We start from the raw sequence: 15,603 nt of genomic DNA, 5'->3' as shown, positions 1-15,603 counted from the left end.
TCCCTTTCTTGCAAGAAGGCGTCCCGAGGCTCAACCTGTTGTAATGACAGCCGAAAGATTCTAGACAAAGTCAATCTCCCAGAACTCGGGAGGAGCGTAAAATAGTCCGTGCTCAAGGCCGTCTTTCTTCTTTGTGCTCGGAAAAAACATGCCCGCTTCGGATGCTTGCTTGAATTATGGAGTTTTCGGACATGAACGGAACTTGTAAATCTCAGCAGGTTATAGGAGCCAACTTTTGGTTAATCCCCTGAAGTAAAAGCGTACTGCCATCGTCTCGTTATCTCCGGGTGGGATCTCTATGCAACCATTTTTGGGGATTGAAATGATGCAGTGTGGCCAGTATTTTAGAGACCAACGACAGAGATTGCTAAACCACCAACGTGATTAGCAACTTGCACCATGATTAGTACCTCATCAATGATCGCGGTTAGGAACTTCTTTGTCATTAGCAAGTCGCTCGTCTCGGATTAGCCGGAAGTATCTCAAGGCGATTGACGAGGTTCCTTATAAGGAAATAGCGGAAATTACTGATTTAGCATTTTATACAGAAAAAAAAAAAAAAAAAAAAAAAAAAAAAGAAGAAGCTTCGGTATTTTAATGATTGGCCACTTTTTCATTGCGCTTAACGAAATCTTTTCGAAGTGTTTTTTAGTAACTTTCCATGAGGAAGAAAAACTCGCCTCTTCTAATGGCCCGCCACCCTTAAAGAAATCGAACCTTAATATAATTCCAAGTAGAAAAAGCACTTCTTTTCAACGTTGTATATCGTATAGAAGTAAGTATTCACCCTTTTTTGCATATTTACTTTCAGAAGAATAGCAATTTCCAAAGTGGAAAAATAACTTCGAATTTATAAGGAATAATTAACCTTTTCGCGTAATTAGTGTGTTTTCAGAGAGTGAAGGGGTACGTTTTCTCGTTTTCTCATGTGGGAAGTAGATTTCAGAGTGTCAGTATTTATTGTAGTTAAAGCTTCTATTCAGTCCGTAATTTCTCAATATGGTTAGTAATTTTTATGGAGGAAAGTTAGCTTTCGAAGAACTTTAGTAGCCTCAATATTTACACGAAAAATTAAATATCATTATAAAAACATAGAGGATTCGAGTGAGATTTGGTTAAAGCAATAATAGAAAGAATCAAAAGAAAAATCTTAGTCAAGCCTAATTTAATGATAGAAATAGTCTCTAAACTTTGACATGCAATCCTTAAATTATTAATTTGTTTAATGTGATCCATGAACTTTATTTCCATGTGTGATGTGTTATTTGAACTTTTAATCGGTTTAATATGGTCTATGAACTAGTGTTATATGTTCAATTCAATTTCCTATCAATTCATGTTCAAGGGGTAATATTTAATATTTTTTTAAGTGCGGGGATTAAATTAAATATCTATTGAAAATTTGAGGATCATATTAAACAAATTAATTCAAGGACTACATTGGTCATGGGTATAAAATTTATAAATTACACTGAATAAATTAAATTTTCATGAATCATATTACACATAGGCTCAAAATTCATTAATCATTTGTGCCATTTTCTGACATAGCTAGCTTTTACGCACCAGCAAAGGGCAAAGGAGGGAATTTGCTCGTTTCCGCCGGCTAAACTTGCAGGGACGGAGCTTCTACAAGATAAGGAGCAGAGGGAAAAGAAGCTTCCCACGGAGAAAAAATGGCGAGCTTATCTTCTTCTTGCTTCGCTCTTCCCTGCAAATTCAAATCCCTCTCCCTCCACTCTTCTCCTTCTCACGGTCGCATCGCTTTCAATTCCCTCCGGTTCTCCACAAGCGTCTCGCGCGATGTCTTCTGCACCGGAGGTAACCCTCGCCGACGACGACCTTCCGATTTCCCCCTCCCTCGCTACCTCTTCTTCTTCTTCTACTCAAGCATCTCAGCTCCGTCGCTCGCTTCTCGTTGAAGATGCGCAAGGATATTCAACGGAATCATTCATATATCATTGCACAAGTCAAGATCAATTAATATCGAATCTGATTTTGTATATAATATTGTTTCATTTTATTTACATACAACATGTACTATAATACACGTTCTGTACATTGCGTGAATATACTGAAATAGAAGAGAAAATTTCCCCTCTCGCTTCCTTTCCTCTCGTCTTCTTCATCTTCTTACATGGTATTAGAGCGGGTCAGGCACCTTTAATCCGCTTCTTCCGCCTTGATTCATCCTCTTCTGGTCTTATGATTGTCTGCCGGAAGAATCTAGCTAACTTGCAAAACACATTAGCACTCCGGCGCAAGAATCAACACCTTGAGGAAATCACATTGAAACAGACGAAGGAAAAAGAAAAGAGGGAGATCTCCATATCGTCATGGTTGACAATCAACCTCAATTACCTGTGGATGCAACGACCTCAGAAGCACAAGATCAAGTGCATAACGTCATAGGTCGGACTGATCAGCCCGCAATGGGCAATTTTTTCCATGGCAACCCAGTTTGGGGTATCCCCATTCGGGGACTTCCTACCAGTGGGTACCAATGCCAATATACTATGGAGGAATCCATTATAATGGAGATGATTAAGAAATTTTCAGTGATGTTTTGGATTATTATTTAGCCCGAGGATTATTAGTCCCTGAAATTCAAAGCATAAGACCGTATTGGGTAGCTTCCAAGATTTTAGAAAATTGCATAGTGAACGATTAAAAGCATTGTCTAAATTGACCATTTACTTTTTGTTAATTGAATGCCATGGTCATTGGTTTATTTGAAATATAACAACTATTAAAAGCATGTTGCCATCGCGAGTATAGAAATTTTTCTATACTCCGCATATGGTTTTAGATAGAATTTATTTCTTTTTCTTTCTTTATATTTTCTTTTCCTTTTCTTTTTGCGGACGAGTCATCGGCCATGGTTGGCAAGGGTTGGCCTCGCTTGGGCGAGCGGCATAATGAAAATGGAAAAAAAATGGCAAGGAAGAAAAGTATTAAGAAAATTATTTAAAATGTCACCATGTCAACTAGGAGGGATGTCTGACCAAAAGAAAAAAAAAATAGGAAGGATGGACAGTCACCTAGATTAAAATTGAATTAGTACTAACGTGGAAATGTTTAGGACGAAATTGGTCAAATTGAAAAAAATTAAGATTAAATTAATACAAATACAATAGATATATAACATTTTTGATACTTTTTTCCAAGTGAACTAGTGTGGATGACCTAGCGTAGATGAGGGACACAACTTGGGCATCCAATATTTCCCCCATCATGGGGACAAAAAGTGGCACCAAAATGTGGGTTCGAGAATTAGATTTGTTTTGTATATGACTTTGTGACGGACAATAGTTTCTTTTATTTGTTCTTGCTGGTTGCTTTCTTCAATATATATATATATATATAACACATGGCATATAGTTTAGAAACATTTTATTTTTATTTTGTTTTATTTTAGGCCACCGATGAAGGGAAGATTTTTCACATATTCCGATCAAATTTTTCATATTTTTAAGTAATATACACTAAAGGGTGTATTTTGTGCAAAGAGGGAATTTTTCTGGATAGAATATGCGAGAAATACAAAATGGAATATTTCGCGGAGCGTGTATTTCAACGACATATTTAGGGGTATAATGAGCAAACAAAAAAACAGAAATAAAATATATCGCGAAGATACAATTTCTGGGCCTATAAAAGACATTCCGTACGAAAAGACGGGGGGCCTCTCTCGGTTTCTAGGTCAAGGAAAAGTCGGAAGGAAAAAGAAAAGAGAAGTAAAGCGACCGGTCTGCGAGAGAGAGATGACTGGTGAGTGACGTGAGAGAGAGAGAGAGAGAGAGAAGAGAAAAAAGGGGGCCACCGCGTCGTCTTCTTCGCGAGGAGAAGCTCGAACGCGCCAGCCGGCTCCGTCCGGCCGCGTGCCGGTACCGCGACGCGGACACCACTGCACCTCACCACCTCACTGGTCCGCTCGCCGCCGCCACGCTGCACCGACGGTCTTATCGCTCCACCTCAGCCCTCGCCGACGCTGCGGTGCTCCTCGACGCCCGTGCCTGCTCGCGACCCAAAGACCCGGCATTCCCTGCTCCGGTCGCGACCTCCGCCGTCCTTCCTCGCGCCACCGCTGCTCCACCGACCTCGCCCCCGACTCGCTGGCGGCCCACTGGCCCGCGAGCCTCCTGCTGCCTCTTCCCCGTGCCGGTCGTCGCTGCGCCTCCCGGAGCCGGATCGCAGCCCCCGCTCCGACGAAACCGCTGTTGTCCCCTGTCTTGTCTGCGTGCTTGCAGATCTCCGCCGGTGCTACTCCGGTCAGCGACTTGCCGGCGATCCGACGCCTCTGCCCGAGCCCGAGCCCGAGCCGAGGCGCTCCGCTCTGCCTCAGCCTGAGCGAGGCCGCTGCCGCTGCTCCTCGCGACGCCACCGCTCGCCACCGATCCGCTCGCTGCTGGTCCTCCTTGCCGGGAGACTCCGACGACCGGCGACCGACGGTGAAACTCCCTCACCGGGCGACCATCACGTTGCTGCTTTGCTTGGAAGGAAAAAAAAAAAAAAAAGAAAACAAAAGAAAAATTAGGTAGTTTTTCTTTTACTTATTTATCTCATTTTATTTCTTTTATTTTTGTTATTTTATTTTATTTGCTCTTTTTAGTATAATTATTCCTTGATGCAATGATGAATTATCCGCCAAGAAATAGCCTTTCGCACCCGAAATTTGACTCACAATCACTTTAAAAAATTGCTAATCCGATTTCTCATCCGAGATTCGATTCGCAATTTTATGTAAAATTAGCTAACCCGATCTCATGCGCGAGATATGATTCGTCAATTTCGATATCATTTTGTTTTGATTTGCTGTCGTGTCATTTAAGTTAATTTCTTTAAAATAAAAAAAATAAAAAACGTAGGCTAGAATTAGGTTTATTTCTTATTTTAGGGTTTGCATGTTTGGAGCAAAAATTTTATTCTGAATTTTATTTAAAATAAAAATAAAAATAAAAATCAAATCAATTAATTTGTTTGCTATTTTTTTTATACTTGGATTGCATTGTTTAATTATTTGGCAATTATTAATTTCGAAATTAATAAACAAAAACAAAAAAAAAAAAATCATCATGCATATGTCATGTAGAGTTAGGGCATCTTTTTGTATGTCATTGCATATTAGGGTAAAATTGCACGTAGTTTAATTCTAGATAATATTTTTCTTAATTTATTATAAGTTTAGGTATTTTCTTAAATAGATTGCACCTTAGAGAATTATTTGGGTTGAGATAATATTTTAGTTTAAATTAGGATTTGACTTAGCCTAATTCCTAATACAAATTGAATAGGATCTTAATCTAGCTAGATAATTTTCACATTTTATCTAATTCAGAATTTCTTTAAAAAAAAAAAACCAAAAAATGTCTTAGAATAAATTAGTTTTATTTCATATGATGAATTGCATTCTTTAAGAAAAAAAAAAAGAAAAAAATATCATATGCATGTCATTAGGATTAGATTCATGAAATGAACGTCATTTAAAGATTGTTATTAGGTCAATTTTAATTAGAAATTGCATGTCATTAGAATTAGGTCATTTAGTTATATTGCATTGCATATTGCATATTGCATATTGCATGATTCTCATTAAGTAAAAACAAAAAAACAAATTGCATGTTAATTAGAAATTATATTTAGAGTTGTTGATGTGGATTCTAATCTAATATTGCAGATGCATTCGTTGCTTTGAGGTAAGTTTTTTTGCAATTTATTCATTGTTTATCTAGGTGTTAAATTGGTGGATTGCACACCCGCATGATCACCTCACATGTTAGAGAAATAAATTTAAAATCAATTTAAGTTGCTTGCAAAAATATTTTTGAAAATAAAATAATGGTAGCGAAAGGGTATTAGAGAAATCTAGTATAACAAAGTTTCCGTACCCATAGTCTCTGGTTCGTAGGAGTAAGGTAAAACTCCCGTTACTTTACTTGGGTTTCCAATCGACCCACCACAAATAGATTAGTGACGACTCCTAAATAAAATCTATCTTCATGTTAAGAATCTGAACATAAGTCGCAAATTGACATATGTTTGGGAGAGCCCGAGTTAGGCCTAGGCATAACAATTCATTAGCCAAACCTTAGGTGGTTCACACCCAAAAAATTTGGTCGCGACAGTCAACACCAAGTAAGGCATCCGACATGGTCATTAAACAATAAAAATCATCCATCATATGGTAGGTGACATGTCACCCTCTCATAATGACCAGAGAGGGACATCCTCTCCCATAATAACTAGAGAGAGTATGTCGCTCTCTCATAATGACCGGAGAGGGACATCCTCTCTCCTGATAACTAGAGAGTATTTCGCTCTCAAAGGGGACATAATGTCTGCTTATCCTTCCTCACAAGAGAGTGACGTACTCTGGTAATAACCAGATTTGCATATACTTTTTCAAAACTTTTTAGATTTATATAATATTTAAATTTTTAGCAAGAAAGTAAAAATTCACTATTAAAAAAAAATCTTAAAAGAAGAACCTAAAAGTTAACAGGATTGTTCATATTACATACCTACCACTATGTAGTGGTTTAGCCGGGACGAAAACAAGAAAATGACTAAACAGGTCATTAACAAAGGAATTGCTTGTGTCCTAGTGATTTTGAGGAGGTGGAATCGTTTCTCATTGGATTTTGCCAGAACAATTTATGGTTCCAAGAATTTCGTGTGGACGAGTTGGTAGTAGCGTTATACAATAAGGATAGATGGTGTGATCAATTGGAAGGCGGCTAGTTGCGTGGCTCAACCAAACCTTGTATTCTATTCTCAATTCTCTCACCTTCTTTACGATAATTCCTCTCTCATTCGCGTGTTAAATAATGAAAAAAGAAGAAGAAAAGAACATTAGATTGCACAGCCATATGCTTATTATGATTTAGTTAGTTAATGATGTGGCAACACATGTGACACTATTTAAGGGAAAATTTTGCCCTGTCGTCCTCTGGGCTTAGAGCTTCTATGATCCCTCGAGAGATCAATCCATTATCATATTCAAACGCACTTTATCTTAACTTACGAGAGAGCGGGTGGCAACCAAGGACAAAGCAGGAGTTTTCTCCTCTAGCTTTAAGTCGAGGTGCAAAATATTGATAATTTAGAAATAAAGGATTCAAAGTGACATTTAAATAAAATGTAAGGAGGATGATTTGTATTTTGGTGACTTCAAGACATATATTAATTAATGAAATGGAGGGGAAGATTAGTTGTTTCAATCTAAGTTTGTCCACTCACTTGCCTAAGAAAAATGTGGCAACTCACAATAGGTTTCTTAGAACCATGGAGAAAAAAAGGATAAAAATAGATGGAAATTAGTGTGCGCTATTTTGTGATTCTTTGTAGTTAAAAAGATCAGAAATCCAGGTAAAATATGAAAAAGTGAACATTTCAAGTAGCACCTATTTGTTTCACGTATACTGACATGTATACGCGAAACAATTTGCAACTAGCTTCACAGAAGCTATCATGGCTCAGGCTAGAGCCCATTCAAAAGCCTGCAAGCCTATATTTTCAAGTTGGCTCGGTCAGCACTCGGATGACTGTACGGTACTTCTTTTTCTTCCCTTATCTACCTCACCACGCCCGCTCGGCCATGCACATGCAAAAGCAGGGTCTAAATCTCTTGTGCGGAAGAGAAATGGAACGATAGGGAACCATACACAAAGAGATCCATGGTACACTTGACATCTGCCGGGCCGTGCAGAACCCAGCTATGGAGTCGCGTGTCGACAATGGATGAAGAACTTAAAAGGGAAGGGAGGAAAAGGGAAAGAGAGCGAGAAAGTGTGGGAAAATATCAGAGAAGAAGGGAGATAGCAGTGGATGAGGAGGAGCTTGTGTCTGTTAACGTTCCACATCCATTTCCCATAATAATAATCCAAAAAGGAAAAGTAAAAATGAATTATCACCATCAAGCAATATGACGTCATTTTTATCATGATAACGACACAGCAGTTGCTGAAAAGGCGGAACGTCGCTAATGGCATTTTTTGCATTTGATTGAAGACTTCAACCGATCTTTTGTGCTCCTCATAATTAAATCCATTTTTATTTCAAATCAGGGAAGGCAGAAGGTTCAGATGAAGTCTATCTTTAGGTTCCTACAAGATCAAGAAGATTACCATTAATAGTGGCGTGTACATTAAGACGAGCTATGCGTCACTATTTTAGAATCTCTTCTAGTCTAGAGACTAAAGTCAGAGCAAGAATTTCTGCATTTTTTTTTCTACGACTAACATCAACCTTCTTCTGATTTATCAATCAAAATATACAACTTAAGTTTGACCTAGATGGTTCCGAGGTCATTGATCAAGTCCTACTATCACTCCATTCTATATTTTCTCGGAATGCAATGCGCGATTGTCACAAGACGATTCTTTCGATCGCGAAGGCACTTAGAGTTTTGAATCGCCTAGTCAAGTCTAAGTAAGCCTTGCTCTCACTCACACTCTCGCACTCAATGAAGGGAATTTCTAGAGAGAGAAAGTAGAGAGAGAAACTCTAGAGATACTTGTAATACTCAAATGAAGTTGATGACACAAATGGAGAGAGGGCTCCCTATTTATACAAAAGTCCTCTAATCACAAACCGTTGGTCTTCTACATTATCTAACGATAGGGATATCAATTCTCGTCTAATCGATTCAATGGTAGAAATGTGCTTAATCGATTGTGAAGGATGTTGACCCTCGTCACATTAGTCAAACGGTGGAGATTGATCTCATCTAATGGTTGAGATCATCAATCCCCGTCGAACTAATCCGAGGGCAAAGAATAAATCCCTTACAAACTAATGGTCTTGATGAGCCCCTTTGGATTGATGATGTGACGTCCTTGGTCCGTGACATGATGCGCTTTCGTACAATCGGATTTGTTGCAAACGATATTGAACGCTGCGAATGTATAGATTGCTCATTTGTCTGACTTCATGTGTGCTCGTAAAGTTTGTCTTTTGATAATGCAAATTTTGGAATCATTATTACTATGATTTCCAAGAAAGAAAGAACAATGTCATTCCTTGTCTTCATATAAAGGCTATGTCTGAATGAAGACCGCTTAGTCTGTTTTTCATTACAAACAAGGTTATTTCCCTTCTAGATTCCAAGTTTCCACATTTACGTCGACCGTTCTTTCTTCTATATTCGCATTTAATCCCGTCCCATTTAGCTCAATATCGGCACCGAAGCTATAGCTTGAAAATAAATCCCGAGGGTTAACAAAATCAAAGAAACTAACAAACCAGAAGAAAGAACAATCATGACTTTTACATTTGCTCCTTGAATGTCCAAAATGGTTATGGTGATGACTTTAATTAAATTTCCTACTTCTTTTTACTACTATCTCTAACAAAAGCAATCCAAATCCACAATCATCAGATTTCACTCTAAATCACCCAAGGCATATGTTGGCAAAGCAAAAGCCCCTATCGAACAGTCATGTCTCAAAACTGTCCTAAAGTTTACCAGTGATCTTCTAAGAACAAGCTGCAGACTTTCTAAGTATCATTATTTGTACTTGTCCTTTCGGCTTCGTTCCCGTTGCCAATCCCAAGTCTGAAAATTTAAGATTCAGAATAGCGCCCAGAAAGTACACTGCCTGTTTTCAGGTCCTTGTGAATGACCTTTTCAGTATAGACTCTTCGTGGATATAGGGAAATCATGCAATTCCCGAGACAATTACACTATTTCAGTGAAGTACCAGCCCATCCTCCGTATGATCCGTTGGTCGATTTAGCAGCTCATTCCCCTTTTGTCTCGAGCATGAAACTCGCGCAGACAAATTATGTCTCGTACACAAAATCAATTTACCAGGCCCTACGCTCTTAGTCCACAAGCTAATCCCCGGTTACCATGGTGTTCACCACATCAACAATAACACAAAAATCAGAATTTCTGATCGTCATCATTCCGTGGGAGATCGCACCAATGGTCATTCCGTCATCATTCCGTATGCTTCTGCCTTCGTTGCGCAGGCTGGAAATACGCACATGGGGAGATCGCACCGATGGTCAACACTATCATGCACTAAATATTCAAGACTCAACTGAATGAAGCCAGGGCTAGTGGGACGCTCGAAACGTCAAGTCTTTTGACTAAACATTCGCCGTAGATACCATCTGCCCATAAACTCACAAGGGCCCATTAGATACTTTCCTCAGCCAGAGAGGTACAAACCTCATCGTGCCAAGACGTCCGTGTTTATTTGATTTCGTCAGGTGTCTTCCTATGCGTTCTGAATTTAAGTGCCAGAATTTCCCTGCTAAAAAACCAGTGGACAAGAATGGGTTTCTGCATGAAAACCTTCTCGAAAGCATTAGTCACAAGTTGGATGCTCAGATGATTTCTAAGACGGTCAACAATTGCGGATGCCATTAAAGCGTGGCGAATGAAATAGCCACAGTAGATTGTACTTTAAGTAGTAGACCATCAAATTCATATCCAGAACAATTCTATATACGATTCGTCGTCGGAGGAGGAAGAAGGGGCCCGGGGGAGGGGGGATGGAAAGATAAATGTTTCACGAGGTAGAATTAAGGGATAATACAAACTGAAGAATCCAGAAACAAGACGTAGTTAACATAGATTATAAAATAAGGCATAAATTAAGCATATGTCATCGTAAGGTTCAGAGGTACTTTAAACATCAATCGAGCAGGATGATGTAGCAATGGCGTTGAGTCCACTGCCATCAGAAGACGATTCATACTCAACGGGATCCTCCACGGCTTCATCAGTCTGGGGGCAGAAATATTCTTTTGTTAGTCGCTCGCAAAGTGGGTCCAAAGGAACCCAAAATCAGTTGAGAAAGGGAGCAGCAGAGTAGTTTTTTTGTAGTTGGCGAGCAACTGATGCCCAAGGACCTTTCTCGTACTCATACCCAATATCATCGTGTACCGCATGACTATTCACGAGAAATCTATATACAGATTGCGGTGCATTTTGAGAGAGCTTAGAAAAACTTGAACTGTGGCCAATTCGCTTGTTGACACCTACGCCCATCTTACTTCTGTCCAATATTTGTGCTTCCAAAAGACCAGCCCTCATAGATTTCACAAGGTTCTAGATATAGCTAGCCCCTCATTTATTTCTCTCCTCCAAGAACAATTTAAAGGGATTAGAGACTTCTTTGATCAAATTAAAGAGAGAATGTAAACAATCTAAAGAAATTAGAGACTCCTCCGGCCAACCTAACCTAATCAAATTAAACATAAAGGAATTCAATAAGTTCAAATACGCAATCGGAAATACAAAGTCCATGAAAAGTATTCCCGAAGAATAGTGATCAATTTAAAAAGTAAAAAGAGGACTTGAAAGTGCAAATAGAAGTACCGAATGAGGTAAAATAGAAAAGACAACAAAAGGAAACGTAAAAAGCATTTAACATGCTCTCTTAAACTATCCCAACCAATAAAGTAGAACTTCCCAATCAAATTCTACTTTTACTAGGCTTTAGCATCCTTCCAACAAGGATGCCATGATGAATTTCAATTTTATTATACGAGAATTCTGCAGCCACTAATCATTTCTTATCTCTATGTCGTGATCATTTTGTGACCACAAAAACTGCTCACTTATAACAGAGGATTTGCATATCAGCATATGCAAAATTTTGTATACTCAGAATGGCCTGTTTTTAGAAAACCGGTGTGAGAAAATCTTTTAAATTCCCCACCCCCCAAAAAAAAAAAAAAAAAAAAGCAAGAGAGAGAGCGAGGACTAGAAGCATTGTTATTTATTCAAAGTTAAGGGAGATTTTTTTTTTTTTTTTTTAAATTCTTGAACATCATTGAAACAACTAAGGTTCAATAATAACATGACTAGTATGCTGCACTTTCAAGCTGTAATGGAATTCACTTGTCAGTATGTAGCACGGGCCTACTTGCTAGTTTCTGAGCAGTTATGAGGTATAACACTCACTATAAAAGTTAGGAATAAAATAAGCAACCCATACTGCGGGAGAACCAATCCTTAGAAGGGACCAAAGGGAGATGGAAAGGATAAAAGAAGTAAAATTTGTGTGGGACTTACCAAGAAACTTGATGAAGTGTTCAAGTGTAGAACGGGCAAGGGGATGATCCCACTCCAGTGACTCCCACGTCTGCCGATTTATCTGAATCTCTTGAAGAGAAGGGGGAGGAGAAGGGAGCCCATTGTCAAGCACAGGCAGCTGCAGAGGAATCCCCTTCAGTTTTGGACAATTGTCAATAGATATCAACTGGAGGGAATTGCATCTCGTGGTCCCATCGCATATGCTCTTCAGCTCCGGAAGATTACATAGACCAAGGTTCATTAACCCGGGAAGGAAAAGTGCGTCATTTTGGCAACAGTGCCCATTATCACCTCTATGCCCTTGCAGTCTTTGACTAATATCTCTTGGAGGAAAGGGAGGTGGAGCACCATGTCTTGCGTCAGCAGCGCCCTCTTCATGTTGTTGCAACAATTTACTTCAAGATATGTAAGGCGCCAAGTGGCTCCGCTTGGCAATGGGCCATGTATTATCTCCTCTAAGTTCTCACAACTCTTTGTTATAATCTCCTTCAGATTTGGAAGGAGAGTGGTCAGCCACTCCCATTCCATCACTCTCTTCATTTCATGACACCCGGACAATTCCAATGATTGCACACTTTCTGGAAGCAGAGCGCAGCCATCACCACTTGTTCCATCTATACTCGCAACGATATGGTCGCAACTATCAATGAGTAAAGACCTCTCAGTCTTCCTCCACACCAAAGGCTGAAATTTTCTGGTGCACCCATCACGAGCCTGTACCGTTGGCTACTATTTCGCTCGAGAGACCCCACACATGCATTGAACATTTCCACATTGGAAACAGAACAATGAAGTTCCTCCACCTTCGGTAATTTTACCTCTTCTCCTGCCCTTAGCTTTCTAATCGCGAGATATTGCAAGTTCACCAGCTTCCCTGACACTCCCTCCGGTAATGTCTCTATCTCTGTGCCATCTAGGGCGAGGTACCTCAGGTTTGCCAACATCTCCATGCCCTCTGGCACTTCTTCAAGACTTTCACACCCTTTGAGGTCCAACTTTCTTAGGGATCCCAACTTTCCAACATAAGGAATAAAGCGTAATGCGAAACAACTTTGCAGTAACAGTGCTTCCAAGCTCTCCAACTGGGAGATGGAGTCCGGTAATTTCGTGATTCCAGTGCGGCCCAGATCTAGAACCGCCAGCCCCTTTAGATGTCTGAAGAAAGATTCATGGATGTCTCCCAAGGTCGAATTGTCATACAAAGACAGCCGCGTCAGTTTAGGGCAATTTGGTGATACGTTGTATGGCATTTCTTCTATTTTGTTGCCTTGTAAAAAGACTTTCTCTAGACGATCAGTCCAGAATACTTCCTCCGGTATTTCTTTCAACCCCATATAGGCCTTAACCATGTGTGTTGTGCTCCGCACTACATGCAATGCCATGTCCCTTGTCAACGGGTGTAGATACCGATGCCCTTTTTCAGGATCCAACAGGCCGGCCCCTTCTATTTTATCCAATATATCGTTACCCTGATCGTACAGTCCTTGCCTGGTGGCACTTCCACCTAACAAACCTTCTTCTATAAAAGACTCTATCAAATACTCTCTGTCAGCTTCTGAAAGGAGATTTCCAGAACAAAGCATTGAATGCAGGAAACACTGTTGCACTTGTTCATCACCCAAGTTCAAGTAACTGAGCTGCAGACGCTTGAACACGTCAAGCTCCATCCTGGACTCTTCTAAATTTCCCAACATGTCTCTCCACTCACGCTCTTTCTTTACCCCTCTCATGCGAGTTGCAATCTCAATGATCCCAAGTGGCAGACCACAACACCTATCAAGAAGAGACCTTGCAATTTGTTCAACTTCCCGAGGGAGTTCTCCCGCAAAGCAAAGCTTCTTTAAAAATAACCTCCAAGAATCTTCCATATCGAGAAGCTCTATCTTAATTTGCTTTTGACAGAGCATCATACGACACACATCTGGTGATCGAGTTGTCACTATCAACTTTAGTTTGCCCGTTTCAACTGGAATACCCACATCCTTAACTTCAAAGGGCTTCCAAAGGCCATCTAAAATTAGGATGCATGCCTTCTTTGCATTCAGATGTCCATACAATAGGCCCGCCCCTTCTCTTCGCGTCCTTCTCATTTGAAAGATTGTCTAGTCCAACCGCATTGGCAATCTCTTCTTGTAGCGCATAAACACTAAAATCCTGAGGTACAGCAATCCAGAATACATATGACGGAAGAAAATCAAGGAGACTGATATAGACATGCCTCAAAATGGCCGTCTTGCCCACTCCACCCATACCATAAACACCGAGTATGAAAAACTCATTCCGCAACATAGTGTAAAACATCTCCTTCACCTTCCGTCGAGTATCTTTGCCTAATAATTCTTCTATTGTCACCAAATGAGATGTTTTGCTAGATCTTCCTGGAACTGGAAGAATCTGTTCAAGTTCTTTGCTCAACCCTTCCACCTCTGCTACTTTCTCCGGTGGAAAAGATATTCCTTCTCTAATTGCCTGCACTACACTCCAATATTGCTCTTCTATTCTCATCCACTTCGACTTTAGCTTGTTCATGTCCGCTTGGTGACTGCGGATGAGTTCTTCCAGCTTTCTTTTGAGAGATGTCATATCCGCGTTGGCAAGCCTACAGGTACCTCGTTGACTCTTAGCTGGTGCAACATGCGTTCTCGCACCTAAACTCAATTATAAGTGAAAATTCACTATTAGGTACTTCCGAGATATATTTTATAGATATGTTACACATACAGATATAAAAAATTGTAACTTTGTATTCACTTTTTCAAACAAAAATATTATATACAACATTCGATATGATAATTGATATGTTATGTAGGCATTCATGTCACAATAGTAAAACACTAGCCACCCCACATAATAATTGACTTAAAATTAAAATTCATAGGAATTATCTTTGACAAATAATTTAATCATATATACGCCAATGCTCATGTAGGAGATCAGAGGAGACAGAGAGCCATTGCTTTTCAAGATTTGAATGCCAGACTTCAAAACATTTGTCTTTTTCATTTTCAAAGATCTAGTGATTATCAATGACCGACTCTAAAACTCCTCTTTTCCTATTAATTCCTGACTGTTCTGTTTCTCCATAACTATTAGAAATCTGAGCATCCTGCCTATATCCCTTTTCTTAGGTGAAGATTAGAAGACAGATAAAGCAGCCTGCACAAGCTTCAACGTATGGCAAATTTAGAGATGCATGCATGCCATGTGGAACCTCCATATTGCGTTCTCCCTCTTTGGCATTCAGTGGGCACAGTTTTCAAACTGTGCTCTTCAGATTGAGAACTATATTTTGCTTCTGTCTTAAAAACGGATGCTCTTTATGCAGGTGATCTAAGGGGATAGAGAGAGCCATTGCTTTTCAAAATTTAAATGTCACACTTAGGAGCACTGTTCTGTCCATTTTCAAAGACCTATTAATTATCAATGACTGACTCTTAAGCATCCTGCACGAGCTTTTACAAAGGGGAATTGGGAGATGCACATACCTTGGGAACCTCCGTATTGGGTGCTTCCTCTTCTGCATTCAGTGGGCGTGGCATGTTAGACAAATC

General features: G+C 39.7%; 1 protein-coding gene across 1 annotated transcript; it reads right to left on the bottom strand.

Annotated features, from left to right (window-relative positions):
• Positions 1 to 10,508: 10,508 nt before the first annotated feature.
• Positions 10,509 to 14,635, bottom strand: LOC120294318 (probable disease resistance protein At4g27220). Its single transcript, XM_039314357.1, has 3 exons — positions 14,271 to 14,635; positions 12,032 to 14,134; positions 10,509 to 10,738 (listed from the first exon to the last, which is right to left on the bottom strand). Exons 1-2 carry the CDS (start codon positions 14,633 to 14,635, stop codon positions 12,667 to 12,669), a joined length of 1,833 nt encoding a protein of 610 aa, XP_039170291.1. The 3' UTR covers positions 10,509 to 10,738; positions 12,032 to 12,666.
• Between the last annotated feature and the right edge of the window lie 968 nt (positions 14,636 to 15,603).

Source organism: Eucalyptus grandis, chromosome 6, assembly GCF_016545825.1.
Source record: "Eucalyptus grandis isolate ANBG69807.140 chromosome 6, ASM1654582v1, whole genome shotgun sequence".
In the NCBI taxonomy this organism is placed as follows: Eukaryota; Viridiplantae; Streptophyta; class Magnoliopsida; order Myrtales; family Myrtaceae; genus Eucalyptus; species Eucalyptus grandis.
This window is presented reverse-complemented; position numbering and strand designations above follow the sequence as displayed.

Excerpts from the sequence above, each read along its gene's own strand:
- LOC120294318 (XM_039314357.1), bottom strand. The coding sequence starts at position 14,635 with ATGACATCTCTCAAAAGAAAGCTGGAAGAACTCATCCGCAGTCACCAA. Across the intron at positions 14,135-14,270 it reads GGCAAGACGGCCATTTTGAG|GACGCGAAGAGAAGGGGCGG; the intron begins GCATGTCTATAT and ends TCAAATGAGAAG.